The sequence below is a fragment of the Carya illinoinensis genome, chromosome 14, assembly GCF_018687715.1.
Source record: "Carya illinoinensis cultivar Pawnee chromosome 14, C.illinoinensisPawnee_v1, whole genome shotgun sequence".
In the NCBI taxonomy this organism is placed as follows: Eukaryota; Viridiplantae; Streptophyta; class Magnoliopsida; order Fagales; family Juglandaceae; genus Carya; species Carya illinoinensis.
The window spans coordinates 12,807,277-12,822,157 of NC_056765.1; the positions used below are offsets into that span (position 1 = coordinate 12,807,277).

Consider the following 14,881-nt stretch of genomic DNA (forward strand, 5'->3'; position numbering starts at 1 on the left):
TCTTGTATCTAGATTCCTTACCATCTTCTAGAAAACTTTGATGCACATTTTCTTTCAGAGAACATCTCAGACTTCATCTTTTCAAAATATCTCATTTCTCTTATTAGAATCATTATTAACACATAGTAACATCACAACTCCCCATTTACATTGTGAGTACCTGCCACTGACCGTAGTACAATTTTAGTTGAAACTACGTTATCAAAGGTATGTAGATATCTTTTTCAATGCATTGATCATAACTTTTCATACTTATGCACCTACCAGCATTAAATCATGACCTCACCCTAGAATCCTTTATAGAGGAACTAGATTGATTGTTCTTCGTCAACCTTGGGGTTACCACTACATCTTTAGTCACTCCAGAGTGGATAGATGAGTTCCATTAGGATATCTCTCTATTCTAGCATTGGGTCGTGATAAAATGTTTTTTATGCTATGTTTACGACAAAACATATTTCATGACATTTGCTTCTTTTCATGACATGTAATATGTTTCATGCAAAAATAACATATTTTCATGTATCATGCTCAATAGTACATGTTCATGCAATATTAACAAGATATCAACATGTCATATAAATGACCGAATGCTCATTACGTAACATATAACATTTCGTGTTTAAAATAACATTTATAACGTGAATATGGTGTTTATACAAAATCATATAAACATTATCTAAGAGTAAGTTAGAAGCCAACTTACAAACTTTTCTAAGGATGGTACGGTTGAAACAAGAGATATAATAAAAGTTAGGCATTAGCAAATCTGTCCACACATTACCTGAAGTTGCATATATCACCCTAAACCTTCATTATTAGCATTTTGATCCCAAAAACTCATCACAATTCACAAACCTCATATATTCCATATTCTACATCCATATAATGCTTTAGAATCATACTCTACAATGAGAAATCTACTCAACCCGTGGTCGTGCATATCATCATATCCCTTTTATATGTGATTTAAGCCTATAGCCAAAATCTATTACTTAAATCAATCGTCAAAACAGCACTTATTATCAAACTATTACCTTAGATTTATATGCTTTATCATCATATCATCATCAATAACATAGCTACTATCATCACGAAAATCATTTCACAAAGTCGAGACTACTTTTGAGGTTCATGGCTTATACTTTGCATATGAACACTAAGAGCTTTAATCATATATTCCAATAGCTAATCATACCAAGAACGCGCATCTAGATGATACTAAACATGCTTTGAGAAACTTAACCAAAATCTCACAAGATAAACTTCAGTATCAACTAATTAAAGACCAAAGCATGTTTGATGATCAATCCAAGAGATCAGCTTAAAACTTGGCATGGCATGTGGTTTTTACTCAAATATCAACTCTTATTCATCATCCCAACACCTTAGTTAAGCTTATCACTTCATATCTAAACATTTTATGATCATATTCCAAGTCTAATACACGATTAACCAACCAAACATCAAATCTGCACTACGTAAGCTTTCCAACTATTTATCATTACCAAATCCAACCCAAAAGTCACTTTTATATCACAAATCAAAGCTTAAAATGTTAACCCATCTTTCAATAAAGAGTTATGGCAGAGTCACTTACCAATACGAAGCTTTAGGGGTCACTCAATACCAACTCCCTTGCAAAGGTGCTCGATTTCTCTCTTAACTAGTGTTTATGGAGGTTTTCTCACATGATATTCATATGCTCTTGAAAGTGGTGTGGATGAAGGTGGGGGATGAATGGTGATGGCTCAAAAGAATAAGAGAATCATGTAAGAAGCTAAGCATAACACAGCTTGACTAAATTTGAGAAGGGCAATTCATCTTGATGCAATCGGGTAGGGTGTTATGATTGTATTTCATTTTGTTTTCTCGTGTGCAACTAGGAGAACTATTTGTCTCCCTATGGTTGAAGACCTAGCTGAGTGTGTGTGGGGTGTAGGCTTCAGATTTTTCAGAGGTGTTCAAGTTCCCAAAAGAATTGGCTAACTATTCTAACTTTCTTCTCAAACCAAAACCATCGCCTAATACCACTTGATTCCTAACCAATTCAGCTCTAAGAGCTCATGTAGGTGCAGGGGTATTCATTTCTTGTGAATTAGAGAGATAAAGGTAAGGGACCCTTGGCTTAACCTTGTGAAAGAAATGGAAGAGGGTGGAAGATATGTGCATCGGCCGAGAAGACCAATTTGGCTTCTTTTACCTACCTTCAATCTTTGTGACCAAGTAAGACGTGTGTGAGTCAAGTCAGAATCTTGGAACTCTAATCCAAGCTTGGAGACAAAGTTTATGGTGTGGGAATGTGATTGATTTCGTTTGCTCATTGGTGTAAGCTCATGATGGTACTTGGCTGAACTTTAGGTTTACTATTCCTATTTTGAATGTGTAAGAAGGTGAAGCTCTTGTCCCTACACTAGTTCTGAAATTTTAGATTTGATTCTTGAGAGGGGGCTGAGTTTGTTGCAAAAATTATACACAAGTTTGACTAGAAACCCATGGCATTCATTGAAGGGTATCCGATTGCACTAAGTAAGGTGTTTGTGTGGAGTGCACGGCTTTGACATGTCTCAAATGTGCATGACATGTGCTGGCATTTGTTCCTAGCCTAGTTCTGTTGATGCTTGACCTAATACAAGAGAAAATATGCTTAGTTTCAGAAAAATTTCTTAAGAGAAGTGAGAGTGAGTCAATCGGCCGATAACTAGTCTATATGGCGTCCTGTTGTGTGTTGGTCCTGTAGTGTCATACCAATTTTAAAAATTGTCTCATAAATAATGGTGGAAGGCAAAACTTGGCATCCAAGGTCTTCTAGGAAACCACAAAAATTCAGATCTAGGTGTTGCATTCCTAGAGCCAATTGAGCTAGGTTATTGGCTTGGTCTCCAAGTTTAGGCAACTTGCCCCAAATTTATATGTTAGGCTAGGCTTGGTTTTAGGCTTTGGTTGGGCCTTCCTATTGGGCCTTAGGTTCAATTTGTTGGGCCATGTTATTGGGCCTTAGGTCTAGCTTGTTGGGACTTTCCTTGGGCCTCATCTTTGGGCTCTTTCTTCAAAAGTCTGACCCATCATTCAACTAAATTTGAGTCCTCATATCCTTTTAAGATCTATTTATAGTATGCAATAGGTTCATCACAAAGCCCATTTCCCAAAGATTATATCGTAATGGAAGTCAATAGGTCTAAATCTTAACTCTAAATACTCAAAAAGATCTTTTCTTCTAGAAGTCTATATATTCACTTATCCCTGTTGGTCACCATTGCCAAAATCCCAATGTCTTCTTGGTCCGCTTGCATGCTTTGGTGGGTGCTACACTTTACACCTTGCCTAATTACGAAGGATTTGCTAATTCTACTCAGATATTGGTAATGCTAGTTTATATGGGCAATTGCTTTGTTTGTGCAAGAGGTACCAATTAAAATATGCACCGGTGTTCATTGTAGAGGAACCTTTTTGTATTTTGGAAGTTTCTTTTAAGGTACCAGTTACTTTTTTTTTCTTTTTTCTTTTTTAAAGCAGAGTTACCAGTTACTTGTAAGGTCTTATTTGATCAACATTCATCATTCTTGTAAAAATGCTTGTTTGTTTTAAAATAAACCTAAAAATAGGAAAAAAAATCATTTCCGACACCTGACTTGTTTTGTTTCTATCCCACAAATGATTATTCCTGCTGCACTTACCCTTATTAAATAGTAATAGCACAATGGATTAAGGTCTTCTCGCTGTGAAGGAACAGCTTTGCCGGTGATGGACAAACAACTGCTTTACTTGTCACACAAAGCCACAAACCAATAATTGTATACAACACAAACAAACTAGAGCACGCTACACTCATTACTGGTAATAGCACAACATATCCATGAGGAGAAACACAGCTCTGAACTTATTCTATATGTCCTGTTTTCAGTGGCAACCACTGAACTTAGAGCTCACTAGACAGGAGATAAGTAACCAGATGCAGGTGTCCGTAAGTTTCACATACAAACGTAGGAACCATAAATGATAATTAAGACAATACTCATACTCAATGTTGGTGAAGAATCTGGCTAACCCACTGATGAAGATTTCGAGGCTTCCATTACCATTGGTGCTTGTTCCAAACAGCTCTGAGTATCGTCACTGATCATTCCAATGGTCATCTTCTCCACTTCATCTTTGGTATATATATGGATCTTGGAAACCACATCACAGAACTCACTGCCACCAGAGAAAAAAAAAAAAAAAATCATATTCAAGTCAAAATTTATAGCTAAGGTTGTCGAAGAGAACCATTAGTAGGTGTGATGGTGCCATCAGGTTCTGTTGCACAATGGGCGCAATAGCCATCGTACACAATAAACATAGATAACTGTAATTTCTCTATCTCCTTGAAATTCATCCTTGACTGCTTCATTCATTATTTTTTAATTTGTCATGACCTATGTGAGTAGGCAACTATATTGCTTAATGAAGTAGCTCAAAGGAAAATCAGTTCATCAGATGCCATCTTGCACATAATGTGTGGAAGCTTAGGGCTCAGGCCACGTCCATCTAATATTATTGGCATCGCCACCATTAAAAACAACTTTTTTCAGTTGCTAATATGAAAAAAATTATAGTGAGAGAGAGAGATCCTCACCATGCTTTCTCTAATTATCCTTTCGGATTAAGATCCTTCATATTTTTAGGGTAATCTAACGGGTGGATTTTTATAAATCCCACGCATTTCTTTTCAAATTTGATGATAAGAATTTTGCCAAATTGGCGTTTATCACTTTAAATTAGAAAATTTTTGTCACTGAAAATGTGCCTAGGTGTATAATTTTATTTAATTAGATTTCCATCATGCAATGAAATGGCAAAACAAATGACAGAAGGTAATTACATAAGAGACTTACTGCCATGGGTCATCCCCAACGACCATCATGTCATTTTCGCTGTCGGTGTACAAGATCTGCCATCCTTTATCCGGATCTCGTAGAAGGCCCTCCATGCTAAACAGCCGCTCTAGTTCACTAAGCAGGTCACTGTATCCATTCAGCCTTGAGAGATCAATGGCTCTTCCTACTAGGCTCCCTTGCTTGTGAACCTTCACTAATGTAATGTAATGTAAGTGAGCAAGTTAAAAAAGGCATGGAATTATCCGAAGTTGATGCTATTGTAGCTTACCTTAGTACAACTCCGCTTACCAGAAACTTGTAAGTTTGGAGTTTCCCCAGTCAGGCAAATCCCAAAAACTTTACAGCCAGCCACATTCCCATTAAATTTTTCATCTTTTAGATTTCTCATAGTTGTCCCTGAAGTGGGGGCAGTGGACACATTTTCAGCTGGCTGACGCTCATTTTGTAGATTCTGCGGTCCAAATTCATTTGTCACAACCCCTGTCTGAATAGAAGATGGGTTGAATGAGACATTTTCTCTTGGTACGTTAGTTGCATGACAGCGCATTTTGGGATTTTGGCCAGCTTGGTAGAAGTCATTATAGGGAAGATATAAATTTTGAACAGTCTCTGCTTGCAGGGGGAAGAAATTGGGTTTTGGTTCTTGATACATGTTGGAAGCATTGCAACCAGGATTTGCTTTTCCCCAAACATCCAAATTAAACTCAGATTTTCTTGTCAATGATCGCAATGGGCATATTTCTTGACCTTGCAAGACCTTTGGAAATCTATCAAATTCCGCGAAGCCTGAGTAAGAGGTGGGATGGATCTTCAAATACTCACCAATATTAGACTTTCCTATCCCAATCGACGATTGATTTTGATGTGCAGGGGATCGCATCTCAAAATCCAGTGTGTGGTTTACAGTATCACATCCATAGAAGGGTGATATGAAACCTTTTTCTTGACCTTGCAAGACCTTAGGGGATCTTACAGACTCCCCAAAGTCCAAAAACCCACCCCCTCTCACTGCAAGAAAAACCAGAACACATAGGTGGATGGATTAGAAAATACAGAAAACTAAATGCTATTTTTTGGCTCTCAATGAGAATATCTGTACCAGTGATTGGGTTGGCAGGTGGGATTATTGGTAGACTTGTCCTCAGCTTTTTAAGCCGTGGAGAAGACTGAATGCTCAATGGCGGGAGAGAAATCGAAGGATCAATTTCCCATGGAGAAACTCGATCTGTATGATCACTTGAAATATCTTCATCCCATCTGATCTGTCAGATATGATAAAAGGGATATAGATACTAAAATCGTCACAACCTGGTCATTAGAGAACTCCAGTTCCTCAAATGAATTTCATTACACAAAAAGGATGGGTTATGTTGTCTATTCATGAGGCACATATAAATTCCATGAAAGCGATGTCCATTAATGGGTACTAGGGTCAGACCAAAAATTCATTCTGATGGACATAACGACCTGCAGATAAAGAGTGGTTGCATGGACAATTATTCAGTTCCAGAATGGTGGTTAAGAAATTTGGATAGTCAACGGAAGTTTCCAGGCGAGGGCCTTTTTTTAGCATGATTTTTTGTTTTTATCTTTTTCTAATTTTTTGGGTCAGGGTGTGGTACTAACTTGATTGCAGAACAAGAGAAGGCACATCAAAACAAGTTGATAAAATGGTGTATATTCATAGATGAAGAAAATAGCCAGCAAAATCATTCAAGAAAAATTCAATGTTACCTCCAATTTAAGACCATTCATCATAGTTTATAATATCTAAGAAAAATAAGGAAGCTCACCACCAAACATCTCCATTTAGAGTTGGGCCATCTGTAGGGATCCAAGTCACTTATTCCAGTGACTACACCACAGCACCTGCAAGAAAGCAGATTCTGACATTATATTCTGAGAATAGAATCAAGATGGAGAAAACCTGTTGGTCGTGCTATATGATGAAATGAAATAGTAGAAGACCTTCTTTCTGGTGAATCATCCATTTCAAATCTCATTTTGAATCTAGTTCCAGTTGTTACAGGATTGGTGATGCTTTTGACATACTTTTGGTAGGATATGACAAACTCTGCATGACTTGCCCTGCAATTCAACATTTCCATATATGTTAAGAGTTCTTTTTGTCCATGCCTATGGTCGACCAATTATCATTAGAATTTTCAGCTAACAGTAAAACTACATATAGATGCGTTTTCCAATCTACATGCACATAACAGCTACAACTTCAAACCACATGATTAATGCTTCTCAATTTGGGAAGACTCTAAAATGCACAAAAAGAAGGCAATTAAAAGAATCATCAAAATGAATTGATTCAATTTTTCTTTCACAGAGGGAGAGAGGAGGGAAAAAATTATCTTGAAACAAGGAATACCATGGAGAGGCAGTTTAGATTACTATCCAGTGACTATTCGTCTGTCAATATCTCTAATCTTGTAAACATTAAAACAGACCCTAGATTTCTTTGAAAAAATTTTCATCATTCTTAAATTGTTTTTATAAAAACTGTTTGGACATCTTGATGTACATTTTTACAGCTTCCTATGTGATTGAAACCTTTAAAATTACTAAGCTGAAAAAAATTAAGAAATAAAAAGAATAATTTAAACCTTCTAAGGGTTAGCGCTTTCATGATTCCACACCTGAAATCTCTTCCACCCTCATATACAAGGGCAAAGCTAGGATTTGCTTCTTGGAGAAGAAGACCCCCCGCTTGGAGGGGGGGGCGGGGCAACAGAACTACACTTACGATGGTAAGAACCTACAAATCTCTACAACTAATTTAAAAGCAAAGTAAACGAATAAAGTAAAAATAAAATAAAATAATCTTTTAAATCTATCTAGGCGATAGTGTAGAAAAAATAATACCAAATGAGAAAATAATTTTTACACCTTGTAAAAAAAAAAAATTCCAACCCAACTCGTGGAATTCCATGTCTTTACCATTGCGCCAGTCAAACTAACCCTATATCTCAAAGTTAAAGATTTCTTTTTTCTCAGAACCTTCAAGTTAGAGGTTGTAATATTAAAGCTTGTAGCCAACCTATTACTGAAATCCAAAGTCGAAGCAGTTGGTACCTTTTTGGTACCTTTTGGTCAACACGATTAGAAGGGCAAGAAAAAAATTTCATGAAATTGTCTTTTTACCTTTCTACTGTGCCTTCAGATGCATTGGAATCCAAACAAAAGAAAATGATTTTCAAGTCTACTTCACTGAATGTGAAACAAATGGATTAGCTTGTATTCTGACCCCATTGCAATAACATCACATTTAAAAAAAAAAATCAACCAATGATGACAACAGAACCAAATAATTGTTAGGCCATTGTAACTGGTAGCTAAAGGTCCTCAGGCTGCCTAAATAGTGAGGATATTGTTATCTGTCATATTTTAAGGGGGCAAAGCAGGGGGTTTCTCAGATTTTTGGGTGCCTCCCGGATCCCACCTAAATTATTTCCTATGCTGATGAGAGGTTATCCGTGCCCAGTTATAGTATTATTATAGTACACATTTCACAATTGACTGAGGTCATGGAAATGGATTGCCAGACTCCCCTTTAGTTCAAATTAAGCACAGTATACTCAGTCTCCCCGTGGTTCACATATATTTTTCAGCTTGTTAAACTTCCAAGCTACAAATCATTCACCTGACATGAACAAATTCCAGTCAAACAAACCACTAATGCTCCCTAGAACTATTAGGCGCTCTAATGTTAGGTATCTACAGCTAAGCTTCCTCTCTGATTTCAGACATAAGGTGCCTCTCAAATTCTTTATTTGTTCATTGACAAAAATACTCCAGCAATACATCTATTACAATTCTTCAGGGGATCGGTTGACAATGGGATACTAGTAAACAGAACCTTTGGGACTGTATAGAGTAACTATCTCCAACAGTCACAGGCTTCATCTGTGGAGGAAGTAGTTTCATCTGACTGTTGGAAAGAAAGTGTCAATGACGGTTATGCAATTGATCAGAATCAAAATACAAAAATACAAAATAATCACATAACACCAAAATTTAGGTGGTTTCTACTCACCAAAATTTAGGTGGTTTCTACTGTGGCGATGACCATAAAAAAATTTACTAACAAAACATAAGAGTTTAAAAAGGGCGATGAAAACCACTCAAAATCAATACATGTAAATCTCACACTCTTAACATACAAGAGAACCTTTCCAAGAAAGAATTTTCTCTTCATTGTCCTTGTGTTCAGAAGAATTGGGACTTTTCTCTCCATTTTGCTAAGTGGAGCGCCACACCCCCCCCCCCCCCCCCCAAAAAAAAAAAAAGGCAAAAGAGAAAAGCCCAGGCTTCTTCTTCTAAGGCCACACCTCCCAGAACTTCCAGGTAAAAAGAATATAGAGCCCAAGCCCTTTGCTAAAAATTAGCGACCCCCCCCCCCCCCCCCCCCCCCCAAAAACAAAAAAAATGGGCCCAAAGATAAATCTCAACACAGGCCATACAACAAATTAGAACATGACAATCTCTGCTAAAAACTCAGGACTGGCAGAACTTCTAACTAATACCTTTTCTAAGCCTCTCCACTACATCACATGGCACATAGCCTCTTTTCATTATTCTCTTCTCTTTCCTCCATCTCACCCCTCCTCACATATGGCTTCTCAGCTCCTTATATTTTTCTAATCCAAGCAGCATGCAAGGAAGCAGGAACACAGAACCACTCCATTCCATTCCTTTTGTTCTTATCATTACAAATACAAGATGTCTTAAGATTTTGGAATTTTATATTATTGCATACAATAACTAAATTATGTAATATAGTTTTCATTGGCTTTCACATCCATGCTTCTATGCAAAAGTGAGTCTCTTTTTCTTCCTGTCTCATATCATAATATATTTATGTATTCATCATAAAAAATCATAATATATTTATGCTCTGTATTAGTGTATTGTGAGTTCATACTTTGACTTGAAATTGTGCACCTGCATTATATCGTCCAAATTAAGGAATCATTTGCAAAATTATGTCCTTTTTTTCAACAATTTTTACATAGCAAGAAAAGATTCGTTTGAGATTTGAGATACCAATTGCAACATTTTGACCTTGGTGTGCCTCACCATTCAAGTATTGGTTAAAAATGGGAGATATATCATTTGACTGATAAATTGATTCTTATTTTGTTCAATCTTCTAGTTTCAATAGTTACTACAAAAATATCATTAAAAAAGGCTTCATAACAAAATGAAGGATGATTTTATTACTTATTTAGTTATCTATATTGAGAAGGAAATGACCAAAGATTTTAGCACAAAAAATGTTAATCTATTCTCTAAAACATTGCCAGGACCCACTTTGATTGAAAATAAAATAAAGAAAAAAGAAAATTATGAACTTCTTTTGCTCTCTTTTTTCTATATCTATGTCTAAGTTGACAAGACATACCTTTGTATCCTCCTTCTCATTGGATGACTATCAACACACACACACACACACACACACACACACACACACACACACAAAATATCAATTGATTATTTTGCATCACTTTCATGGCTTACTACCCTTTACCACCTGTGGTCTAGCTAAAATATAAGTATTGCTCAGGGACCAAAGTATGAACCATCACGTAAGCATCTAGTCAGCAAATGAAAATGAAGACAAGTAAAGAAGGGGAGAGGTGAAAAGAGAAAAAAATGGTAGCAAATTAAAGGTCCAACTGATTACCACGCTTATAGGTAAATATGCAGTTACAAATAATCTATCTTAACAAGAATTCACCTAAGATATTTAAAAATGGAAAAAATTCAATCATTTTGATTTATTGTTGCTTTATTAGGAGAATGCTGTATATATTCTTTAGGTGCAGTTTCAGGAACTTCCAACACCCCTAAAGTTCCCCTATATATATATATTGGTCTCAATCATTTTGTTATTCTTATAATTTCAGCAGATCTCAACCACAACTTCAATAATAATCTGTAAGGTGAACTTTCTTAAATTAAATTAGCGGATGATGATGGCAGTACCTTGGACAGTAGAAAACATGAAACATGCTCTTTGTGGATAGCCGACTGGCTACTAGAGAAAGTACTTTTGGATAAGAATTCTCATTGCCAACAATTGAATCAGGAAGACCATTTCTAGGTCGTACAGCTCTTCTAATTCCCAACCTCAGCTCTCCATTTTCACCCCTAGAAAGACCAACATATTAATTGAAGATATTAGGAATAATAGATTGGACACATTTGGGGACATTTGGATACCAAATGGAAAATGAGGTTTTGAAATTATGTTGGCATATAATTGAAATTTTTACCCCCTAGATTTTTGTTATTTGTTTAGCTCAACTAGGAAGCACATGAAATCTCTCAATTTATTTTCATATGTCCAAACCTTTTAACAGTTTGATATCCATAGTGCCTTTTGTGTGGTCATGTAGATATTTCTCAATGAAGAAAGTAATATAAAATTTAATTTCAATTCCAATAAAAAGAATGAAATGGGCTAACTACCATGTGGAGTCCAAATAAGATTAGGAATTTGATTAAGCATACCTACCTCAAAAAGAGAACTGCATCCCCCGAAATAAGGTTTTTTTGGCTTACAAAAACGCTCCATCCTGTAGTGAGCAGATGCCGCCTTGGCTGACCTGTCAAGTGTTAATCATTAAACTAAATCAATATTTGCTTCAGATAAACCTCATGACCGAGTTCTTTCAAAATTACCTCTATAAATATGTCGGAACCTCCACTCCACCCCATGCAGGTCTTTAGCAACAAGCTCTTGAGAGGGCCTCTGCTGCTTATAATCCTGCAATAAGGGAAATCCTAACATTTAAGGAAAAAAAAAACTCTATCACAATGACTCAGCTAAGCTATTTATTTAAAAGCTGATAATATAACATCCTAAAGTCTCACCAAAGCAGGAAAACAGTCTTCAGCAGCTCTACGAGGAACAGAGAACCCCCCATGGGTGCTGGTATCAGAAGCAGTAAGGGTTTTGCAGAACATGTGAGGAGTAGACTTTGTAGGCGATCCTCCACCGCCATCCTCATCCACCCCCAACTCTTGAAGCACTTTGCCCTCTAAAATCTTCCTCACGAACTACAGAACACCCAGAATTGACATCGTCACTACAATAGTATATGCTTGAGCAACCTCCTAGAAAGAATTAGTATTCTAACAGAAATTTAACTTCAAAACAATAAGAATCATACAAGTCACTTTAATACAACCCCCTTACAGAAAAAGATAAAAAAAACTTCTGTACTTAAAATACTAATGGGCTGTTAAAACCATGCAGCCATGGTACGAAATTAAGAAGCATACCTCAGGCTGAGGAAGCAAAGTAACCTGTGTATAGACCTCATCATTCTCCTTATTAGCCTGTTATAAGAGAATAAATATCATAACCAGATTAAAAGAAACAAAGAATATGAAGTTGTGTAAGAGCTAAATTGGAAGAAGCCGTAAGAAGGAAGTACACACAAGTCAATTCAAAAGGAGAAACTAAGAATTTTAAGTAGTTTCCACACAATTCAATTCAAAAGGAGAAACTCGGAACTCACGAGTAGTTGGACATTGACAACTCTGCAGAAGATCTGTGGTTCGAGATCAATGTTTGGCATCTCCATGGGTGAGAAAGGAGTGGATGAGGCAGCCTGTTCTAAGTGACCTTGAGGGAAGTAGACAACCACATTTCCTTTCTTGGGCAGAGAGGTGAGAGGGCCAGCACAAGCATGCCAAAGCTCCAGATAAATTGGAGAGGACACAGGAGCTGTAGACGAATTTGAAGAACATGAAGAAGTTGAAGAGGACAAACAGCAAACACAACCACCCTTGCCACAGTCCCCATTACAATATGCATTCTTCTCCACCTCAGTCACTGCATAGTTCAGATCAATTTCCATGAACACCTCCGTGCCGTTCTTGGGGGGCCGAATAAGAGTACACCCAAATAACAAACCACGAACAAAATATTGAAAAGAAAAATAGAAACCGAGGGATGAGAATAATCAAGTGGCCATAAGAAGGGTACAACAAAGCCGAAACTATAGAAAATTGGAAATGGGGTCAAATCACGGTAAGGAATTCATATTTTTGAGGCGGTACCCACAAAGTGAAAACAGAAGAGGAATGTAGCGGATGGATAGAAAAACAAGAAGAAAGTCATATTTGGAAGGATACCCAATTAGAGGGCTAAAAGATGAGAAGAAAAGAGAAGGGTATCAAATAATAACGAGAAATTCAAAGTAGGATTCCTCCCCCATTTGCAGGCACTGAAGAGAGGGTGCAGAAGCAGCAGACATAGACAATTGCATTGGAAGCACCTAAACAAAAGGCAACAAAAAAAAAAAAAGGCCAATATGGTAGTGGCTTTTAGACTTAATACTGAGAGAGAGAGAGAGAGAGACCGTGTTGGGTGTGGGGGACACGCCAAGGCAGTACAGACTACAGAACCCACACTCCCCCACCCTCTCTTCTTTGCTTTGTCTTGCTTTATCGTTCTTATTAATAATTTCTTTTCACTGTGGGCGAGGCCCTCCACCAAGACAAGGAAGGAGGTGGATCATTCAATGCAACATAAGCTAATTTTCTCAACTAAATCCCATCCCATTTTCAGCCTCAAAATTTATAGGTAGCTTAAAAAAAAAACTCATTTTTATTATCCAATTCATGGTTAATTCTTTCAGAGTATTGCAAATTTTGTTTTTTAAAGTAGAATCCATCATTAAAAAGATGATCTTTTTACATAGATTCTAGATTTACATAATATTTTTTAAAAAAAGAGTACAAATTTAGTCACCTTATAAATACAAATATCATTTTTTAGGGTTTATGCACTTTTGTTACATTCCCTCGAGGCCTGGAAAATGAGAGAGAGAGAGAGAGAGAGAGATGTCAATGCAAAGTTTGGTGGCCCTGGGGACTTTTGGCAGCAACTCTCGTGGGTGTGTTGTTAGTTGTTAGGACTCTGAGTGACTCACAGAGCTCTTTCACCAGCCCACACACTGTCTGCATCTCAAGTCTCATCGCTCTTTGATTTTTTTATTTATTTTTATTAATTTATTTAAATTTTTGCCGTAGATACTGTTTCTCTTTTTTTTTTCACTCGACCAGAAACACAGTACCATTCATCATTCAACCCCTTCTTTCATCTTTTCAGAGAACTTTATCCTTTTGAACTTTTCATCTATAAAAATCAATATTCTCTTAATTTTTTTTTTATTCTAATTTCAATGTTAAAAATACAAATACATAAGTCATTTTATAATATCTAAGGCGGTCCAAAATATTTACAACAACAATAATAAAAAATATTTATTTTATATATTTATATTTCTTTTGTTAAAGCCTAGAAAAATGCTTTAGTTACAAAAAAAAATCTACAAAAAAAATTTTATAATATTTAATGTGGCAAAAAAAATTTATACGAACGATAATATATTTTACAAAACTATTTTATATATTTATATTTCTTTTGGTTAAAGTCTCCATAAATATTTTAGCCATAAAAATAAATTTACAAAAAATACATCTAACGTATTATACAAAATCTTATATATTTATTTTTGTAAAATCTCTTTATAAATGTAATATTTTCTATAAAATCTTAATTGTTTTTTGAAAAAAGAGTCTTAATTTTTAAAAGACAATTTTTCAGACATTATGGTCTAATCAAAGGAAAGTCAAAATCCATTTTAATGATCATAATTAAATGAAGGAAAAGGTGTAAAAAAGAAAGAAAGTTCTAGAGCTGGGGAATAAATTTGACAAAAGTTGTCCTAACAGAAAATAAATATGGTTTGGGTTCACAAATAAAAGGGGTCCTTCTTAGGATGAGGATTGTTAGTCACAAATTATTGTACATGTTGGATTGTAGATCAACGTCTCTTACCATTTGTTTGAAGTTTAGATCCTAAAGGAGCCAACAAAAATTTAAAAAGGAAGTCCTATTTGGTCTTTTTTTCAAAAAAGAAAAAAAAGAAAAAAAAAAGGATTATATGTTTTAAAAAGGAAAAAAAATATATATA

General features: G+C 35.9%; 1 protein-coding gene across 5 annotated transcripts; it reads right to left on the bottom strand.

Annotated features, from left to right (window-relative positions):
• Positions 1-3,742: 3,742 nt before the first annotated feature.
• LOC122294280 (auxin response factor 4-like) lies at positions 3,743-13,343 on the bottom strand. 5 transcript variants are annotated; one of them, XM_043102884.1, is made up of 13 exons: positions 12,416-13,341; positions 12,177-12,233; positions 11,766-11,951; positions 11,574-11,658; positions 11,407-11,497; positions 10,875-11,039; positions 8,746-8,817; positions 6,846-6,965; positions 6,671-6,746; positions 5,977-6,139; positions 5,166-5,885; positions 4,875-5,070; positions 3,743-4,194 (listed from the first exon to the last, which is right to left on the bottom strand). In XM_043102884.1, exons 1-13 carry the CDS (start codon positions 12,755-12,757, stop codon positions 4,044-4,046), a joined length of 2,424 nt encoding a protein of 807 aa, XP_042958818.1. In that variant the 5' UTR covers positions 12,758-13,341; the 3' UTR covers positions 3,743-4,043. The 5 variants fall into 5 exon arrangements, with proteins under 5 accessions (XP_042958818.1, XP_042958817.1, XP_042958819.1 ...); XM_043102883.1 differs by having other exon boundaries at positions 4,875-5,065; positions 5,146-5,885; positions 12,416-13,338; XM_043102885.1 differs by lacking the exon at positions 8,746-8,817 and having other exon boundaries at positions 4,875-5,065; positions 5,146-5,885; positions 12,416-13,334.
• Positions 13,344-14,881: the final 1,538 nt, after the last annotated feature.